The following is an 18,627-nucleotide window of genomic DNA, read 5'->3' as shown; positions in this document are numbered from 1 at the left end:
TTTCCTTGGACCACTCAGTGGCTGCAGAAAGAACATGCCAGAGGCTACTGTCTTATCTCCGCCACCAATGGAGACTAATGTCATAACCAATCAAAATTGTGATGGGAACTTCACAAAATAAAAAGCTAAAAAATGCTGGCCAGAGTCTTGCTGTCAGTGAAGAGATTGGATCCAAGACCCATCTGTGTGTATTGCTTATGGTATGTAGCATATTGCTGTGGAGATATGAAATCTGTGACACAGTAAGGTGTAAAGCCACACCTAAAAAGAGTTCCCTTAAGTATGCAATAGAAGGGTAAAAATCACTCAGTCAGAACATAATGACACCAAAACGCTCCTTGCCGGAACAAACACAAGAACAGAGAGGAAAGCAACTGAATCAGGAGCAGCAAAGGGAGAAAGTCAACAAAGCGATCCAACACGTCTGAGGGCCTGACCCAAATCCCACTGTAGGTACATGTAATGAGGTGGAGACAATAGGGCTTGCTAACAGAGAGCTAGATGTAGCTCAGATCTAAAAAAAACTTGTCTTTGGCACATAAACTACCGACGAAAGTTGCCCATGTCTCACAGACAATTCACATCAGTGAGTTATGTGCAGATGGTCTATTGACACTTGTGAGCAGGATGAGTGCAGCCAATCACTGCACCGTTTCACTTAGGACCTGAGAGACCAGAATACTACCGCCCAGGTGCTAACACTGCAGCCTCTACCTGTCCTGTTTTGAAATGGTTCACCATTTGGTATTGCAGTCTTTTACGGTTCCTGCAGATTTAATTTTCCCTAAGGGGCCTTTTTTGCCCTTGCACTTTTTATAGACACAGGTGCACGGGCTAAGGTCCTTTCACAACCCATATTACCCCATACACATGAGGGAATACTACGGTACATCGCACGTGTTAACATTTCATCCATATGTAGAATAATAATGAGGAGGCTGGAAAAATCGTTGAGGTCCTTTTCGTAATAGCAAATTGTCCAAGATGTACAAAACAGTTACAAATGCCTGTAGCCTTCCCGGGGATGTGTTTTTAAAACGGCCTTAGAATTAGACCCCGGACTCGGAAACAGAAGTAAGTGTACTGTCAATCTCATATTGGGTTCAGCTAAGAGGCGCAACATGAACAGGACACGTAAGTATTAAATACGATTTTCAGTTCTTTACCTTTATTTCAAGCATACCTTTAGTTCTGATGGCTTCCTCCAGATGTGCAGCATCAGCAGCAGCATCAAAACCCGGGGCTCCTTTAACTGGTCCAGCCTATGAACAATACAATTTCTAGGAATAAATCATTTCCTTGAACTCCTTAAATTGAGTTGAAACAGTATTCTTTAAATGATACAGTCTACCTATGTGACACTGAAATAAATAACATTTCAATATTAAGCACATTATTGGCAGCGGAATTTCCCATATACAAAAGTAGAACTAAGTATACAATTAATTTTATACTCACGTACTAAAAGTCATCATATGGCGGATGTTTTTTATACTCGTCTTTTTCTTTCTAATCTATCAGCTGCTTTAAAGTCTATTCCTTTCTGATCCTTTCATGAGCTTAATTGCCCTGAGAATGGTGTCCTGTGACATGTTTACATAGGATTTCTGCTGCTTTTCTCTCAGCCATCCTGATTTCACCAAGGTTATAACATTGCTTAACACAACAATTCTTACTCTTCACAACTTGATGAGTGAAAGCAAGCATGTTTCCTTCTTGTGAGGGCGGTGTTGCACCCTTCTCTGGACCACTGCATCAGCCTGCCATGTGTTACTTCTTTTCTTCATTGCCTCAGTCAGAGGGGGAGCAGCGTACGAAAAAGATGCACATCCCATCTGCCCTCCATTGCGATTCCCCTCCAGATTTAGGGTGTATATGGGAATGGCGGAGCTTCACTGCTGGTTACACATTGGAAACACCCTTCCGGTGGAGGTGATGCCCGTGTTTATTTGTCAACTAACTTAGAGTGACACTACCACTGGCATTTCGACCCTTTCTATCCAGGACATAATCATGGTGGGCCGACACAGAAAAAGTCTTAACATCTTCCATCTCATAATAACCCGGTATTTGTAAAGCGTGAACTAATCACCACTAAGGGTCTCAAGGCGCTGGGGGCCGTCGGGAGGATTAAGCGAGCTATTGCCCAGAGTCACATGGTGCTGGGCTGAGCTGCCGACGGCGATCAAACCGTGAGCCCCATGCTCCAGAGTCAGCCGCTCTGGCCGTTGCGCCGCACCTCTCCCTTCTTTCTGAAAGTGGACCCACTTTTTAAAAGTCCCTTTTTCCAAAAATCATCCTCAAGTGAAGCTGAATGTCAAAGCTGCTAAATACCAGAAGTAGTGGAACTAGTTCCTCACTTCACTCTTGGGGCCAAGTGAACGAGAACTTGCTGAGGGCTTTGAAGAAAGGGTCCTCTGAGATGCCTGTGGATTGGTCCTAGCTGTGGTTCCCCTAGCAGGAGTACTTGAAGATCCTGCTGCACACACAGGCAACATGCAAGTGGAAAAATGACTTGGGAACTTAGGGAGTGTTGACAGAGAGAGTGGTCTACCTTGAGGACTGTAGGCTGCGCCTGACTGAAGACCTCAGACCATGAGACTATCAAGAGGTTGTCATGAGGGCAGGTGCAGACACTAGATCCTAGCCGGTTCTAAAAACAGAGAAGTGCCAGTGCCATACGGCTGAAAAAGAATAACAAAAACCTATTCAGAAAACACCACTAAACATTTTGAGGAAAGGAGTCCACAACCCAGCACTCCTGGTGGTGTGTAAAGCATACTGGAACAGCTGTGAGTGGGGCACACAGCAGGCCATCTGTGGCCTAAGGAAAGCAATGTGCACATTGAGTTCTCCGATGTCGTGTTGCTGGACACTCTGCTGAGCATGTAGCCAGCTTTACAGTGCTGTTGGTCTTGTGTTTGCAGACACCTGGGAGGGTGGTCTGTGATCAGGTGGAAAAATTAGCTGATTAGGTTGATACCTGCACGGGCCGCACCTGGACCTGACATCTTTGACATAATATTCCCCAAACTGGCACCCCCTTAATTTGATTAACCATTTTTTGGAGAATTAGTATTTTGCCCCTGCTAGCCAGTGCTAAAATATTTATGTTCTCTCCCTAAAACTTGATAAGATTGGCCTACACTTAATTGGCATCCTTAATTCACTTATAAGTCCCTAATAAATTGAACTGCATGTACCCAGGGCCTAAAAAGTAAAGGCTACTAGTCACCAGCAGCAGTCATTGTGCCACCTACTAAATTAGCTTAGCAAAACATGTCTCAGGCCCATCACTGCAGACTGTTCTGCAGTTTTAAACTGCCATTTTGACCGAGCAAAATAAACCCTTTTCCAGACCTGAACCCTTTCTTTTTACTACATGCTAGTCACCCCTAAGGCAGGCCCTAACCCCTCTCAAGGCAGAGTGCATGGTATTTAAAAAGTTGGACATAGGCATTTAAGTGTTTACATGTACTGACTGTGAAAAACTCCTAAACGCGATTTTCACTGTTGCATGGCAAGTCTCTCCCATAGACTAGCACTTGGATACCTTATTTCAATTATGTTATTTGCAAATACTTTATTTGGTGCTATGACCATAAAACTGCGACAGAAAGCAAAAAAGTACACATATCAAAAATAAGCAGGTAAATAAAAACACGATCATGTCAATAATCACATTGCGTTACATGATATGAAATATAAAACCTCGTAAGTACCTAAAACATAAAAAAAATAAGTATACATGAATAAAACAGAGCAGCAATATGGGAACTTGTCAAGACCAGCATGCCAGCTACGAGGTTGGGCCCTCAAAGGCAACACAATCCCACTTGATGGACTTCCCTCCCTATACACAACACCATCAGATTTAGGAGAGAAGCGGTTCAAACTTCAAAACATTGGGGCCATTAACCCATCTCGTAGCTTTAAGCAGCAATAATGATTCAGGAGTGTTGAGATGGATAACCAGTAGAAAGCTTTCTCGAGTTACCTCATCGCATTGGCTCTGATTCGCCAGCTTCAATAAAGATATTTGGCAATGGCACATACAATAGGCTCTTTGGTCTCTGCACGCATAATCCTCAGGGCCACCAACACTGCCTGACCCCCAGCTGTCTACAAATTGGAAGAATTCTTCTCAACCTTGGCCGTACATAGCCGGGCAGAAGAAGAAAAGTATTGTATGTTCTCTTCAGATTGTAGGCATACAGGGCAAATAATACATCCTAATGTCTGACTAGGAGCAGATACACAATTAAAGTTTGCACTCAAATGAATTGTAAGTTAGCATTCTCTTTAATGGTAACATAGGATTTTAAGTTACAATTTTGATAATGCAAATTTTAGAAATTTGGCACTTTTTTGCGCAAATCAACTGTGCTTTGCTGACAGTGTCCTGAATCATTTGACTGGCAATGGCTCTGCTGATGTGGGTTGTATATTGCTTCCAGACAGTATGACAAAAGAGGCCTAGGTGTGAGAGAAGAGGATCTTCCTGACAGGATGGCTGAGGAAGAGCCGTACCATACCCTGATTACACTTCAAAGGGCCCTGCCCACAGCTCACACTAAGGAAGCTGGCACCAGGCCTGCTCTTGCCTTTGTCACCCTAGATAGTTTAAAGCCAGGACCAGTGGACGGGGAATACCTGACCAGAACCAGTTCTGGAGGTAGGTCAGGGAATTCCCCACACAGAGGCTGGTAAAAGATATAAAAATGGGACCTTCAGAACCTCTCGCCTGAACACTCCTGGACCTCTGGAAGATTCAGAAGAAGGACTGCCTTGCTGCTGGAAGGGCTGCCTTGCTGTCTGGAAGAAGAAAGGTTGGACCTGAATACCTTGATCCCCATCTACCCAGAGTGACTCAAAGGGTCAGTTAACTGACCTTCTGTGTGGGCTACTGAGACACAACAAGTTTCCATGGGCCTCCCGGCAACTTCCCTGCTGACCAGCACCAACTGAACTTGCCTAGACTTGCCAGAGTCCTGCGGTTGGGCTTTACTGGAGTGAATCCTGAACCCTTAACTGGCATCAGTGATAATTATGTTTAAAACATTTTATGGCAATCCACAGGTTTGGTTTCCTTTCATCGAAAAGTGACCTCTTTGTGCTGATAAAAGACCTATTGCAATGGCCGCCAAGAAAAAGGTCTAATGAGAACAGCTGTTCGATATGACAGCGACCATCCACGGCAACTGGCAACTTGAGACCTGCAATTCATGCCGGCATTGATCGCCTTTGACGATCAACCAATGCGAAGCTCAATCAATCAATCAATCAGGGTTTGTTAAGCTCGCTACTCACCCGGGAGGATCTCAAGGCGCTGAGGGTGGGGGTGTTGCTCCGGATCAGTAGAAGAGCCAGGTCTTGAGGTCCTGCCTAAATAGGTGCAGGGTCGGGGTGTGTCTGATTTTCACCAGGAGCTCGTTCCAGGCTTTGGCTGCGATGTAGGCGAATGCTCTTCCGCCAGTCCTGTGTCTGTGGATGCGGGGGACCTGCACCAGGGCGAGGTCGGTGGAGCGGAGGTTTCTCTTGGGTACGTGGAAGGATAGTCGCTCGTTGAGGTATTTGGGTCCTATGTTATGGAGGGATTTGTAGGCATGTGTGAGGAGTTTGAAGGCGACCCTCCTCTCGACGGGGAGCCAGTGGAGGTCATGTAGGTGTTGGGTCCTATGCTCATGCCGTGGTGCCCTGAGGATGAGTCTGGCTGTGGCGTTCTGGATGGTCTGGAGCCTGTGTAGAAGAGTTTTGTTGATTTCAGCGTAGAGGGCGTTGCCATAGTTCAGTCTGCTAGTGATGAGTGTGTGGGTGACGGTCCTCCTGCAGTCGGGGGGATCCACTTGAAGGGCTTTCAGAGGATGCGAAGGCAGTTGAAGCTAGTGGAGGCAACTGCGTTGATCTGGCGGTTCATGGAGATTGAAGAGTCAAGGATGATGCCGAGGTTCTGAGCGTGGTCTGTGGGGGTGGGTGGATTCCAGAGAGCGGAGGGCCACCAGGTGTTGTCCCAGGCGGAGGTGCAGGGCCCGTGGATAAGGACCTCGGTCTTTTCTGAGTTTAACTTCAGGCAGCTGTGTTTCATCCAGGCTGCCACGGCATTCATACCGTCCTGGAAACGAAGTCTGGTGTCATCGGGATTCTTCGTGAGCGAGAGGATGAGCTGGGTGTCGTCGGCGTAGGATACGATGCTGAGCCCATGTTGTCTGACGATGGCGGCGAGGGGGGTCATGTAGAAGTTGAAGAGAGTGGGGCTGAGTGATGATCCCTGTGGAACTCCGCAGTTGATTTCGATGGGTTTGGAGAGGAAGGGAGGGAGTCTCCACCGATGACTGGTTCTTCTCATTACAGCAACTACCGTCTGTGATACTTACCCTGCTCCTCAACCTGAAATCCTCCTCCTAGAGGCCCCTGCCAAAGTGAATACCACCCTTCTCACCCGAACTGAGAACATAACTCTTCAACAGGACTAACCTGGTCCCTATAAACCGACCCATGCTCCATTGGACTCGGCCTGAATTTGTAAATTTCCCCCAGTCCAGCATGACCAGATAACTGCATTCAGCACTTTGTGCTTCTTTCTGGTTCTACTGATTGGATTTCTGTTGTTTTGATGTCATTTTATTTAATAAAATGTACTCTATTTTTCTAAAGTGGTTTGGGATTTAGTTGGTGTTGTGTTTTCACTTTATTACAGACTGTGAACTGCATAAATATGTTACTCATTGACTCGAAGTTAAGCCTGCTTTTTTTCTACCAAGCTACCAAAGGGTTAAGCACAGGTTAATTATGTGACTTTTGTGGTTCACCTTGTCAAAGATTGTGTTTAATATAAGAGGGGCCTTACACCCTTCTACACTAATAACAACATTTCCTACATTTCTATGTTTTTTGTACTCAAGAAAGATCAGGATCTTCATCCTTGTACTGATTTAAGAGGTTCAAATAAGATAACAAGTAAGGATAAGTTTCCCTTGGCCCTTATAATGGATATATTGGAGCCCCATCAAAGTGTACACCTCTCAAATCGGCTCGATTTGCAAAGCGATTACCATACTCTGGTTTATAAAATAGAGCAACAAGCAGATGATGGCTTATTGCACCCCATGTGGACATTTTGAATAACACTGTGGTTGTGTAATATTGCAGCTATTTTTTAGTACTTCATAGATTATATAGTCTCTAATGCTTTAAATCAGTTTGTGCTGTTCCACTTGGATGGTATTGTGGTATTATCTTAAATTCTGGTTGGAAGAACATGTGAGTCTCCTGCTACCAGGATTTTAGCAACTTTATTTATTCCACAAACCCCTAGAATTTAAGAAGGTAAGATGGAATACCATTGAATTGAATGTCTCTGGTCTGCCTATTGATCCAAGAAAGTTGTTGACATTCACTTTCTAGTGTCATAGAGACTGAGACCTTTTTTGGATTTGTAAACTTTTCTCACCAATTTGTTCTCAAAATAACTGCTGACATCACTCACCTTTTGAAAAAGGAAGAAATAAGAAATTATTTTTTAATGAGATGACTGAGCTGAAGAGGCAAGGCACTTGAATGTATGTTTGCTCAAGCACCTATGACATATCACCCAGACACTGTAAAAAAGTTTAATTCGGATGGAGATGCCTCTGAATGAGTTGTTAGGGCAGGTTTGCTAGAAAGACAAGACAAATATGGGTTGGAACATGCTGTTTTCTACTTATCAAATGCTTTGTCACATTCTGAATGGAACTATTCAGTTCTAAAAAGAGAACTTATTTTAGAAATGGACATGGCCTACACCGAAAGGAGACATCTTTTGCTGGGTACTAGAGAACCATTTGAAATTTGAAAAGGTTATTGGATTTAAACGGCATGTTCAGTTTTAAATGCAAGAACCGTTGTCAAGCTACAAAGATATTTTCTTTGCTCAGTGTGATTTAACAACAAAGTATATTCTTGTGGTTTTTGTTTTGTTCTCAATCTTAAGACTCTTTTAGTTCAATGCAGTAAATTGCATTTCTTTCAACAGGCCCGGTTCCAACTACATAACTACAACTGTATACAAGGATGATGTCTAATACTTCCTAATTTTTTGGTCATAAAGGCATTAAACTTACCTTGGAGTGAGCATTATGATCTCTTTGGGGGTAAGTTATTCATTCAGACATCCAGAATGATCTCTTGGTTATCACACTGAGTTCCTGAACCTTGGCATGCACACTTCATACCAGATCTCCCACCAACTGACGTATGTTGGAAACAATGGTTACTGTGGCTATCTTTTCTAAGATGGCTCACATTTCACCATCAGCCAATATACCCAAAGCAGAGATAATGGCTCAATATTTTTTGACAGATATTTTTCATCTTCCTGGGCTACCTCACTCCATTAATTCTGACAGAGGAACTCTGGGCCGGATTTAGATCTTGGTGGATGGGTTACTCCATCACAACGGTGGCGGATATCCCTTCCTGCCGAAATATAAATCCCATTATATCCTATGGGATTTATATTTTGGCGGATTGGTTATCCGTCACCGTTGTGACTGGGTAATCCATCTGCTAAGATCTAAATCAGGCCCTAAGTCTGTTTTGATTTTCGGGGGCTTTGTGTAAGGTCCTAGGAATTAAAAAAGCTGTTTCCTATGGTTATCAACCTCTGTCAAATGGAAAAACAGAAAACACACATTAATATATTCAATGTTACTGTAATGAAAACCAAGACAATTTGGTCTCCATTTGCCCACTGCTGACTTTACCAACAATAACGTAACTCATAGTGCTGCTGGGAATTCACCTTTCTATTGCTTGCAATGTTTTACTTCAAGAGGGTTTTCCTTTTGGGAGGCGTGGCCAAGATGGCAAAATTAGCAGAAACAGTATGAAGAGCTCTGTGCCATCCACCTGTCCAACACCATCCTCTTGCATAGTGGCCTTCTCTCTGACCAAGTGGGGGCCCTCCAGATGATAGCAGGATCTGGCTGGGCTGAGTATGGGGCTGTGGGGCTGTGGAGCTCTGATGGTGGAATGAGGGACAGGTCTGAGGCCTAAGGCAAGCTGTCGCCTCTACCTCATGTGACTACCCCTTCCCAAACGCACTACAGGGCCGGAGGTGAGAGACCGCAAAGCGGCCATGGTGCAGCAGAGGACCACAAGGCAGGACTGCAGCCTAGGGTGAACCATGGTTGTGGGCCTACAGGATCTCCCTCAACACACGCCCTGATTGGACGGGTCATGTGGTGCCACATCTGGGACAGCCTCCTTCTCTTCCTTAAGACGAACAACTGAGGTAGGAAAGCAGCAGTGGTGAAGGGTATTTACCAATGGGGTATAGGATTACAGCCTACTGAGCCGCTGTGGGAAGTTTCAGCCCCCCACGGTGCTGAGGTTTGTCTTGCTACTGCCTGTCCCCGAACTATGAGACAGTTCCTACCCACAGTAAGGTATGTGTACACTGCTGGGGCAATAGTACATTGCCAGAGATTCAATAAACTTTTACAGGCCATCAAACATGTCAAGACTGCATTAAAATCCACATTGGACACCATGATAATCAAAATAGGACTATTCAGAGCCGGCTGAGGAACAGAGTGGAAGCCAATGAATCTGCCTTGGCAGGCATTCAGCCATCACTTGTAAATATGCAGTTCTAACTAAAGGCTCTTCAAGCTGAAGTGACTTTGTTACGCACCATACAAGATGATGTAAAAGGTCAATCACTTTGCAACAACATTTGTGTGGTGGGTCTCCAGAAGGGAGAGGAGGGCCCTAATATGGGCTTGTTTCTTGAAGATTTATGCTCAACACTGTGCTGGGAGGTAAAAGATGTACCTTCTTCTCAGTTGAATGGGCCAATAGGCTCCGTGGCAGGGCTTCCACCCAGGGACTTTGCCTAGGCAAGTGGTGGTACATCTCTTTAAATATCGAGATTGCAATCATATTTTACAAGTTGTCTGCATGAAAGGCCCCTGGCAAGTGGATAACAGTCCAGTGAACACCTGCCCAGACTACACGGCAAATGTGCAAAACCGGCAGTCCTTGTTCATGATGTTTAAACAGAAACTTCGCCAACTAGGTCGACAATATTGACTCACGATCTCAGCCAAATCAACCATCATAGACTCCCGACACATGCATTTTTGGAAGTGGCTGGAACTGAAGGAGGTCACTGCACCAACGCATATTTTGCTATTGCTTAATAACCGGCAACACCAGAGGCTCATACAGTGGCAGGATAGAAATCCAAAGGCAAGCATACAGAAGAAGAAAAGGTTAAGGAGAATGCACAGGTGCTAGCTGAACTGGAGTTTCGACATTATCAGCCCATGGGTTTCCTTGACCGTGCACTGGTTTCCCTGGAGAAGGTGTTGCCTTTTCTCCAGAAGATATGCCACCTCAACCTGGGTGAAGTCATGCTCTTACTCCCATGACAGCAGACCAAGGGATGTGAACTGAGGTACTATATCCTTTTTCGAATCTGTATACCAGGGCTATGTGTTTGTATGGGAGGGGTGTCCAATTGCAGCTGTATTATGGCGTGGCATGGCCGCAGCTCCTTACCACACATGGATATTTCAATCCCCTGAGTCTGAAGGACATTTTTACTCTTGTTACATTGTAAAGTTGAGATTTAGTCTAGAGCTTGTTGCTGTCTTGACCTGGGGATGGGATTTGAGATTTTTGTTATTGCCTCATTTTTTGTGTGACCCTGTGGACTTGGGGTCCTCACTGATTGGCAAGGTGTGGGGAAGACAACATGCCAATCACAATCAAGTCAGAACGTTTGACAGATTCCCATCCTACATATGACATAATGATCTGGAATGTAGGGGATATGGCCACACCTAAATGCCACCACAAAGTGTTCTCTTATCTGCGATGGCCACAGATCCACTTAGCATACTTAATAGAAACCCTCATGACGGTCATGGAACTCCTCAAGCTCAATCGCTGTTGGAGAGGCCAGATTGTTCACATCTCCTATTTGGCATATGCAATGGGGTGCTTCTGTGGGTGGTGCCAGCAATGCCTTTGGTAAAGGCAGGGAAAATGGCAGAATCCATAGGGTGCTATATGTAGGCTGAGGGGAGGGTCAATGGTGCATCACACACACTAATTGTGCTGTGTGCCCTCAACATTGTTTTAATCACAATTCCTAGACATGGTAGCCCCCCGATGATACATGTTCTAAAAGCTCCGGGTATATGGGGCAGATACGTTAACTATATGCATGATACTAGTTTGGAGAGATCCATCTCCCTGCTACATGGCATGCATCTTCATAGAATAGCTAGGACACAACTGCCAGAAGGACATGCGGTGCTCCATGCATCACCTCATGAGGGAAAACTCATTCCTCTGCAAATTGCACACCAGAATTAACCTTCTTCTTTGCAACCCTGACATGTTTTGGGCTGACGACAAAGACACACACCTACTTGGCGGTTACACATATGGGCCCTATATGATGACACATTCAATAGGACTGTAGGCACATACATAATCCAATTATTTTAGGAAAATTATGGAACAGCGATGGAGTGGGATGCCGTTAAGGTGGTCATGCAGGGATTATGCATCAAGACTGAGTATATGTGAAGCTCACACTGCAATATGAACTTGTTGTGAGAGAGTATTCTATACACAAGGCAGAGGTGAGTGACGGAGAAAGTATAGTGCATGTGATCTAGCTCCCTGCTCTTAGCACAGATCATACGTCCTGAGTGGATAGGCTCAGAAAACTGTTTTATAAAGAATACGTAACAAAACAAGTTGAAGACGGAGACAGAGCCGGATGCATAATGGCTTGGCTGCTGCTCTTGGATGCTGACATTCCCCAAATGAATGCTATTACAACCCACACCAAGAACATTCTCAATGCAAAATCATACATTAACACAGTCTTTTTCAATTACTCTAGCTCACTGTATCAGGAAGGGGTGAGACGTGAGGGGCACCAATTGCAAGTTTGTCGATTCCACAACTAGACCCCTGCAATGCCACTCTCTCGATTAACCAGTGATAATGGACATTCTAGCTTGTGACGGACAAGGTGGCATGCATTAAAATCCCTGGGACAGATGAGCTCCCTTTGAAGTTTTACTCAACCTATAAGGCATCCTTCACCTGTGGTTGCACCAATGTTTCAGCTTGCCAAAGATAGGGGTGCTTTACCCATATCTTTATGGGAGGTGTTGATCATGGACCTTCCCAAACCAGATGGAGGCCCGCTGGAAGTGCGCTCCTACAGGCCCCCATCTCTTCCTAATACAGACTGTAAGATCCTTGGGAAGATAATTATGAATCGGCTGCTGACTTACCTTACCACGCTGGTACACCAAGACCAAAATGATTTAATCCCAGGGAGGAACACATTTCTCAACCTGAGGCATCCCTTTTATTTCACAGAGGAATATCCCCAACTTTGCAACTGCCTGTAGCACTTTGCTTAGACATACAAAAAGCCTTTGATATGCTGGGCTGGCCTTATCTATATGGAGTGCTACTCACAATGGGCCTGGGACCCAAGATATTGAAACAAATAGGTCTGCTATGTGCTAATGCAGTTGCCTGGGTACGCACAGGTAGGGAAACCTTCTCGACCTTTTGGGTGGGCAGGGGCACCAGGCACGGTTTTCCACTCTGACTGAATATGAGTATGAGGTGCAAGAACCCTTGGAAGGCTTGTTTCTGCTGCAGGGTTCACAGTGGGGGATCCCAAGGTGAGACCCATGAGAAGCAATCTTGTTATATGCAGATCACACCCCAGTGTGTCTTGGAGAAGTACGTTGAGACCTACTCTGAGTATGAAAGCAATAAACAAGTTCAAAACTGCCTTTGCCTTGAATTTGAACTGGACCAAATCCTGCCTCTTACCGCTCCAAAGAATTCTAGAGTGTGAAGTGTTCTACCTCATGGGTTTAACGTGGCGGTACGACTCATTCAGACACTTGGGGTCAATGTCTATCACTCAGATGACAATTTAGTATAGGGCAACTTGGGGGTGGTGATAGCCGGCTTGTGTCAGTCCATGACATTCTGGAAGTCACTACTGCTCTGGGAGTTAGAGTTGCAATAGCAAAAATGTTGGTTCTACCTAGGTTACTCTTCCACTTCTCAGTGCTTCAACTCCCCCTTCCCCGGCGATTATTTCAAGACTTATTCACTGTTCTTTCTGACATGATATGGGCCACAGGGAGTAAGAGAGTGACTCTCCATAAACAGTATTGCCCTAATAGGGGGGGGGATGGGGGCCCCTCACTGTGAGTTGGACTATTCGGTGTCACAGCCACAGTAGACCATGCAATGGTTATCAGACACACCTAAGCCAGAACAGTTGTCTGTTTTACACGTTATGTAAAGGCTGGGATATTGGAATGACTTATGGACTCCCACAGAGACACCGCCCACATTGGACAACTTGCTAAGGTGGCCAAATACTGTTGTCACATGTATGTACAACCCAGGAGCAGACCACAGAAGTAAGCACCCAACCTGCCACTATGAGTATTCCCAGCATTTGCAAGGTGGCTGACTGACACAATAGAAGACAGTAGATGGAGTTGAGCATCCTCAAGATAAGTAACCTGTACAAGCATAAAACCTTGATGGCCTTCTATGTCCTCAGAGAGTGTTACAACATTGAGTAGGGCTAGGTTTTAGCCCACAATGCCCTGACTGTCATGACAGGTACCCTGTGGAGCCGCAATTGTATATCCCTAACATTGCAATTGTTACTGGAGCATGGCATGGGGAGATGAGCGATCACATTAATTTACATTGCGCTGCTGGAATCCTATAGCTTAAGTCTATATGCCCTGAGGGATGAATGGGCCCTCTTGCTCCAGTGCGAGCTTACAGGAAGGCAGTGGTCCCTTGCGCTGGAGGAGGTCTGGGCAGTCTCAAGGAACCTGTGTTTAAATTTCACACAGTGCAACTACCTACATCAGACATATCTCACTCCCACGCTTATACATCGCATCTTCCTAGGCGTCGACCCGAAATGCCAATGGTGACTATGTCTGGAGTCAGACTTTTACCAAATAGTATGGGCCTACCCAGAAATTGGGTGGAATTGGACAGACACAATGACAACACCAACAGACATCATGGGACATCCATTACAGCTTGATCACCTTCACTGTTTGCTGGGTGTGTGGGTGTGACATGTCGTTCATGCAAGAACAAATATGTTACAAAGGTTGTAGACCTGGTGTATATACTGTAAACATTTTGCATAGCAAATGCAGGGAAGTCTACCACATCCTCCCCCATTATCTCTGTGGTTTAGATACCATTTTTAAAGGGCAACTGCTAAGACAATTGCCTGGCGCTATCTTCTGATACAGTGAGAAGCGGTGACAGAGTGAAAAGCCTGGCACACATATGTAGACAAACTGGCAGCAAAGACATACGAGTGACCACCTCGAGGCCCTGCATTCACCGACTGCCTTGATCTGTTAGCTGTGCACTCTGAAAGTATTGACTCAATGATGGTTGACACAACATTTATGACTGAGGGCTAGACATTGGGGTCCTGCTTCCCACGAATTAAAAGTGTTACTATAGCTCTTCCTTTCTTATTTTCTATCCACTCCATGTGTCCCGACACTAAGACATATTGAGAGACTCTGCTTCCCGAGAGAGGGGCAATAGGTTGATTTCACACAACTGACACTATTGTAAATGGGCAATGGCGAATTGTTACTAATTATTACACAATACTGCAGTAACTCTTATGACACAGACCATAGGGTGCTCTAACCTCAATTGCCTGCCGACCATGTATGCCCTGGGCACCAGGATAGATGTCTGTACTTATTTGGGAACTGGAGATGTAGGAGAACACATTGTGGACTCATAATGCATAACATGTAATGCATACTTTATACAGCTATGTTGTGAATCCAAACCATGCTCATCACTGTATGTCTATAAGTTGAAAAACCAATAAAGACCTACTATGGAAAAAAAGTGTTTTTCTCTTTTCATCTGATTGATCTTTTAGTTCTGGCAACTACTGATTATGTGAATCAGTACCAGAAACTAAGGCAACTTGTTTCTGAAATGTTATATAGTTCAGAGATCAAGATGAAGTAACATGTTGATAAGTAACGATCATGTTTATCACTTTTTGCTCCCGAAGTTAAAGCTTGGTTGTCTTCTCATTTTCTTCCCATTCAAAAACTCCCAGTCTAATTTTGGAATGATTTTCGGTCCATTTATTGTTATTCATCAGATCAGTTATGCGGCTTCCCATTTGAATATGCACTATATTTGGAAAGTTCATTGAGTTTTCAGCTATCTAAACTGAACCCTGTGTCCCAGATTCTTATGTTTAACTTTCATTTGAACCTCAGACACTGATGGTACCAGGGCATTCAGAACATGAAGTTAAGAAAATTTGTGACTCAGATTTTCATCTTCAATTCTTGATTCATTTGAAGGGGAATGATTACCCATCTATTGAGTGAACATGGTAAGATACCTCTGCTCATGTTCCGTTACTAGTTTGACACTTCTTTCAAAAGCATCTCAATAAACAGAGAATTTCTGAGTAGGGTATACTGTCACAACAGTGCCTTGATTCAGCTGCTGTTGGTGCTGTGATCACAGACAACCACAGCAGTGTTCCAATATCAGTTAGATACATTAGCCAACATGGGTGGTTGTGGATTTGTGGAATGCAGTGAAAGGCAAAGACTGTCTAACTTGGCCTTCTTCTTTTCATGTTTTGCAGTGTAAAACCTGCAATTGGACCACTCAAAATAAATCTCTTTGACAGGTCAAAACCTACCTTTAAACATTATTAAGCCACATCTATGTCAGCCTTGTAGCCCAGAAGGCAGTGTGTTGGTATTTAAAAGTAGGACATGCACAAAGGTGACATGCCCTACAGTGACTAGCATCGAAACGTATTTTTTCACTGTGGCAGGTCTAGTTATCCTATGTATAAAACAAAGTAGAGATTAGCATCCTAATACTGCATCTCGAGAATAGGACTAGCTAGAAAATAAATTCAACAACTATTTTTAACAGTTATTGTAATGCAATTGAATGGAGGAATTGGATTTTTTATGAATATTAAGGAAAGGTAACTTTTAAAAAGTCAGCTCTTTACTGACTGAAGTTCCTGAACTTCTCTTGGTCAGTGATTTGCATTAGGTGTGAAATGCCTTCCAGGAGCAAACAATAGGCTCGCCTAAATGGGCAAGTATGACTCATCTGACCCTCACGGACACAACAGTGTCAAACCCTGCTGGACTTTTTAAACCTGCTTGACAGATCCGCTGTATTGACATACAACACTTGGAGTGTACTTGAAAGGCAGATAACAGGACAATTCTTACGTACTGTTTGGTTCATGAAGAATCCTACTTTTGTCCTACCAGACCTCTGTGTCTGGGTTTTATGTGGGTACAGACAGTGCCCCAAACTGGATTTTAGTGTGAGATATGGAAGGACACTTGGGTTACCACAGTACATTCTCCACACACACACATCCAGCCCCCAGAGCCCATTTTAGTGTAGCTGAAGACTTTTGGTCTACTGCGCCTATTGACTATGATTATAACATTGTGTTTTCTTGGCACTATTCCTACTTAAAACTTAAAAAACTCCTTCCCTTTTTGGATTTTTTGCATTTTGGTGTCATTTTGTTTATTACAATTTGCTCTATATTTGAAATTCGGTTTGATTGTTTTGCATTTTGACCTTTGTTATTATTTTGGTGCCACATAAATATTTTACCCATTGCCATATCTTAAACCTGTCTGATTTGTGCCATAGCTACAAGGGGTTTAAGCTCAAGTTAATTAAGAGATTTTAAGGGTTCACCCTCACAAGGGTTGTGATTATTCCTTGAAGTCGGTAGTGACCCACCTCAATTAATAATACCATTTCTTACACTGATGGTCTGGTATTATCTATTATGTCTAAAGCTTCTGCAAAGGAGATGACCCTAAAATGAGTGAGCTTATTATGCTTTTATCATAAAGCAGGCAGCGGTAAGTTCCAAGATACGCCCAGTGCTTCATGCTTGAGCTCTGAGCGAATCTTGTGAACAGCAAAAAATAAATTGTGATAGATTGTCACGTAGGTCTTCCATATACTCAGGTGCAAGAATGAGCTGTCAGGTTATTGATTATTTTGAAAACTTCTTTAGAATAATTTAGGACTGTGGCTATGCAAGTGCAGCAATATTTCCAGCTTGCCAGATGATTTGCTTTTTGCATGCAATACTTGCTATGGAGTACTGTTATTTTGCTTCCTCTTAGTATTTCAGCCGCCATTACCTTCCCAATCTTCTAGCTTTATGTTTCCAGAAATTAATTTCTGGATTGAAATATAGATTGTCCTTCTGCATGGGTGGAAACGAGTGGTTATGGGAGTGCATGGTGGGCATTTTGTCCACCACAGAATTTAGGTCTTACTTCAAAATGATCGATGCTATCTTAAAATTAGAAGGTTTAGTGTTCAGGTTATCACCATTGACAATAGGAATTGTTGAAAAAAACTATCCATGGTTGAAAGTTTTTTACTAGTTTTTTTTTTAAATATTGGCATAGCAATAGTAAACGGCACACCCATATGGACAGACCAGGGAAATATTGCCCAGTAGTCAGCCACACAACGTAAATCCTGAGAGGCAAAGATGGTTTCTAGGAAGTGGCATTCTTGATGAGTAGGCTCATAATTTATAAATATTAAGTTGCAAACCTCTATTTCTTTCCGAAATCTAGGACAGGTCCTGCTAGGGTTTCCAATTGGAGATTAAATCTCCCAGAGCTATGGTGAGGTCATTGATCAAGTCAAAAATCTTCTATGATATATACTTTTTCAAATATTTAAACCTTCAAAATTAAAAACAAATACATCTCAAGTTGCAAAGGCACTTTCGTTTGTAATCCTCCAAGGGGGAAAATGGCTGAGGTGAGGTGAATATGTAGAAAGAGCGCAAAATGATGATAGTCACAATCAGGTCACTTGTGGTCAGAAGGCTCTGCAGCAAAGTCAAAAATATCCATTCCATTCCATATCAAGCCTTGCAGAACCACTGCCTCTATCTCTGAGATGAGAATCCTCTATGACACTATACACAGAGTGATTTAAATACATTGTGAATTATTTCTCGTTAGTCAACACAGTAGTTGTACTAAAATATACATTTTATATAACGACATGCACAAATATCAACTTCAGAATATCGACTTGTATCTCGCCGAGGTTAGTAGATGTGAAGTTGGGGTAGTAAACCTACCATGTATTTTACCATGATGGTATATTAGTCGTCAATATTTTGGTTGCAATGTATGTGTAGATTCAGAGTTCTGGTCTCAATATTATGGAGTGAAAATAGCAGTGGGTGGAATTTTAATTTCGCAGGTTGACTTGTTGCAATTTGGTAATTTGTAACACGGAATTACTTATTAAATTCCGCCACCCCGCCTGCGGAATTAATCTGCAGTGGTTTTCATTTTTAACACGGCTGGAAGAGGGAGCAGTCCATCTATGTTGAAAAAACACTGCAGATAAAGTTTAATCTGCTGTGGTTTTTAAACATAGAGGGACTGGCTCTTCCAGCCCTCTTAAGGACCACTGCACAGCAGGGCATAGGCCTTGGGTCCCTTACATACTAATGTA

The 18,627-nt window shown here is 43.6% G+C and overlaps 1 protein-coding gene across 1 annotated transcript in view; it reads right to left on the bottom strand.

Annotated features, from left to right (window-relative positions):
* LOC146866036 (annexin A1-like) overlaps positions 1–18,627 on the bottom strand; it is a 190,871-nt gene that overhangs the window by 111,649 nt on the left and 60,595 nt on the right. Inside the window, exon 5 of the mRNA XM_085640226.1 lies at positions 1,184–1,262. Coding sequence (XP_085496352.1) covers positions 1,184–1,262 — 79 coding nt within the window. The remainder of the gene's footprint in view (positions 1–1,183; positions 1,263–18,627) is intronic.

Source organism: Triturus cristatus, chromosome 2_1, assembly GCF_964204655.1.
Source record: "Triturus cristatus chromosome 2_1, aTriCri1.1, whole genome shotgun sequence".
Classification (NCBI taxonomy): domain Eukaryota; kingdom Metazoa; phylum Chordata; class Amphibia; order Caudata; family Salamandridae; genus Triturus; species Triturus cristatus.
Note: the sequence above shows the minus strand (reverse complement) of the source record. Positions and strands in the feature narration are given on the sequence as shown.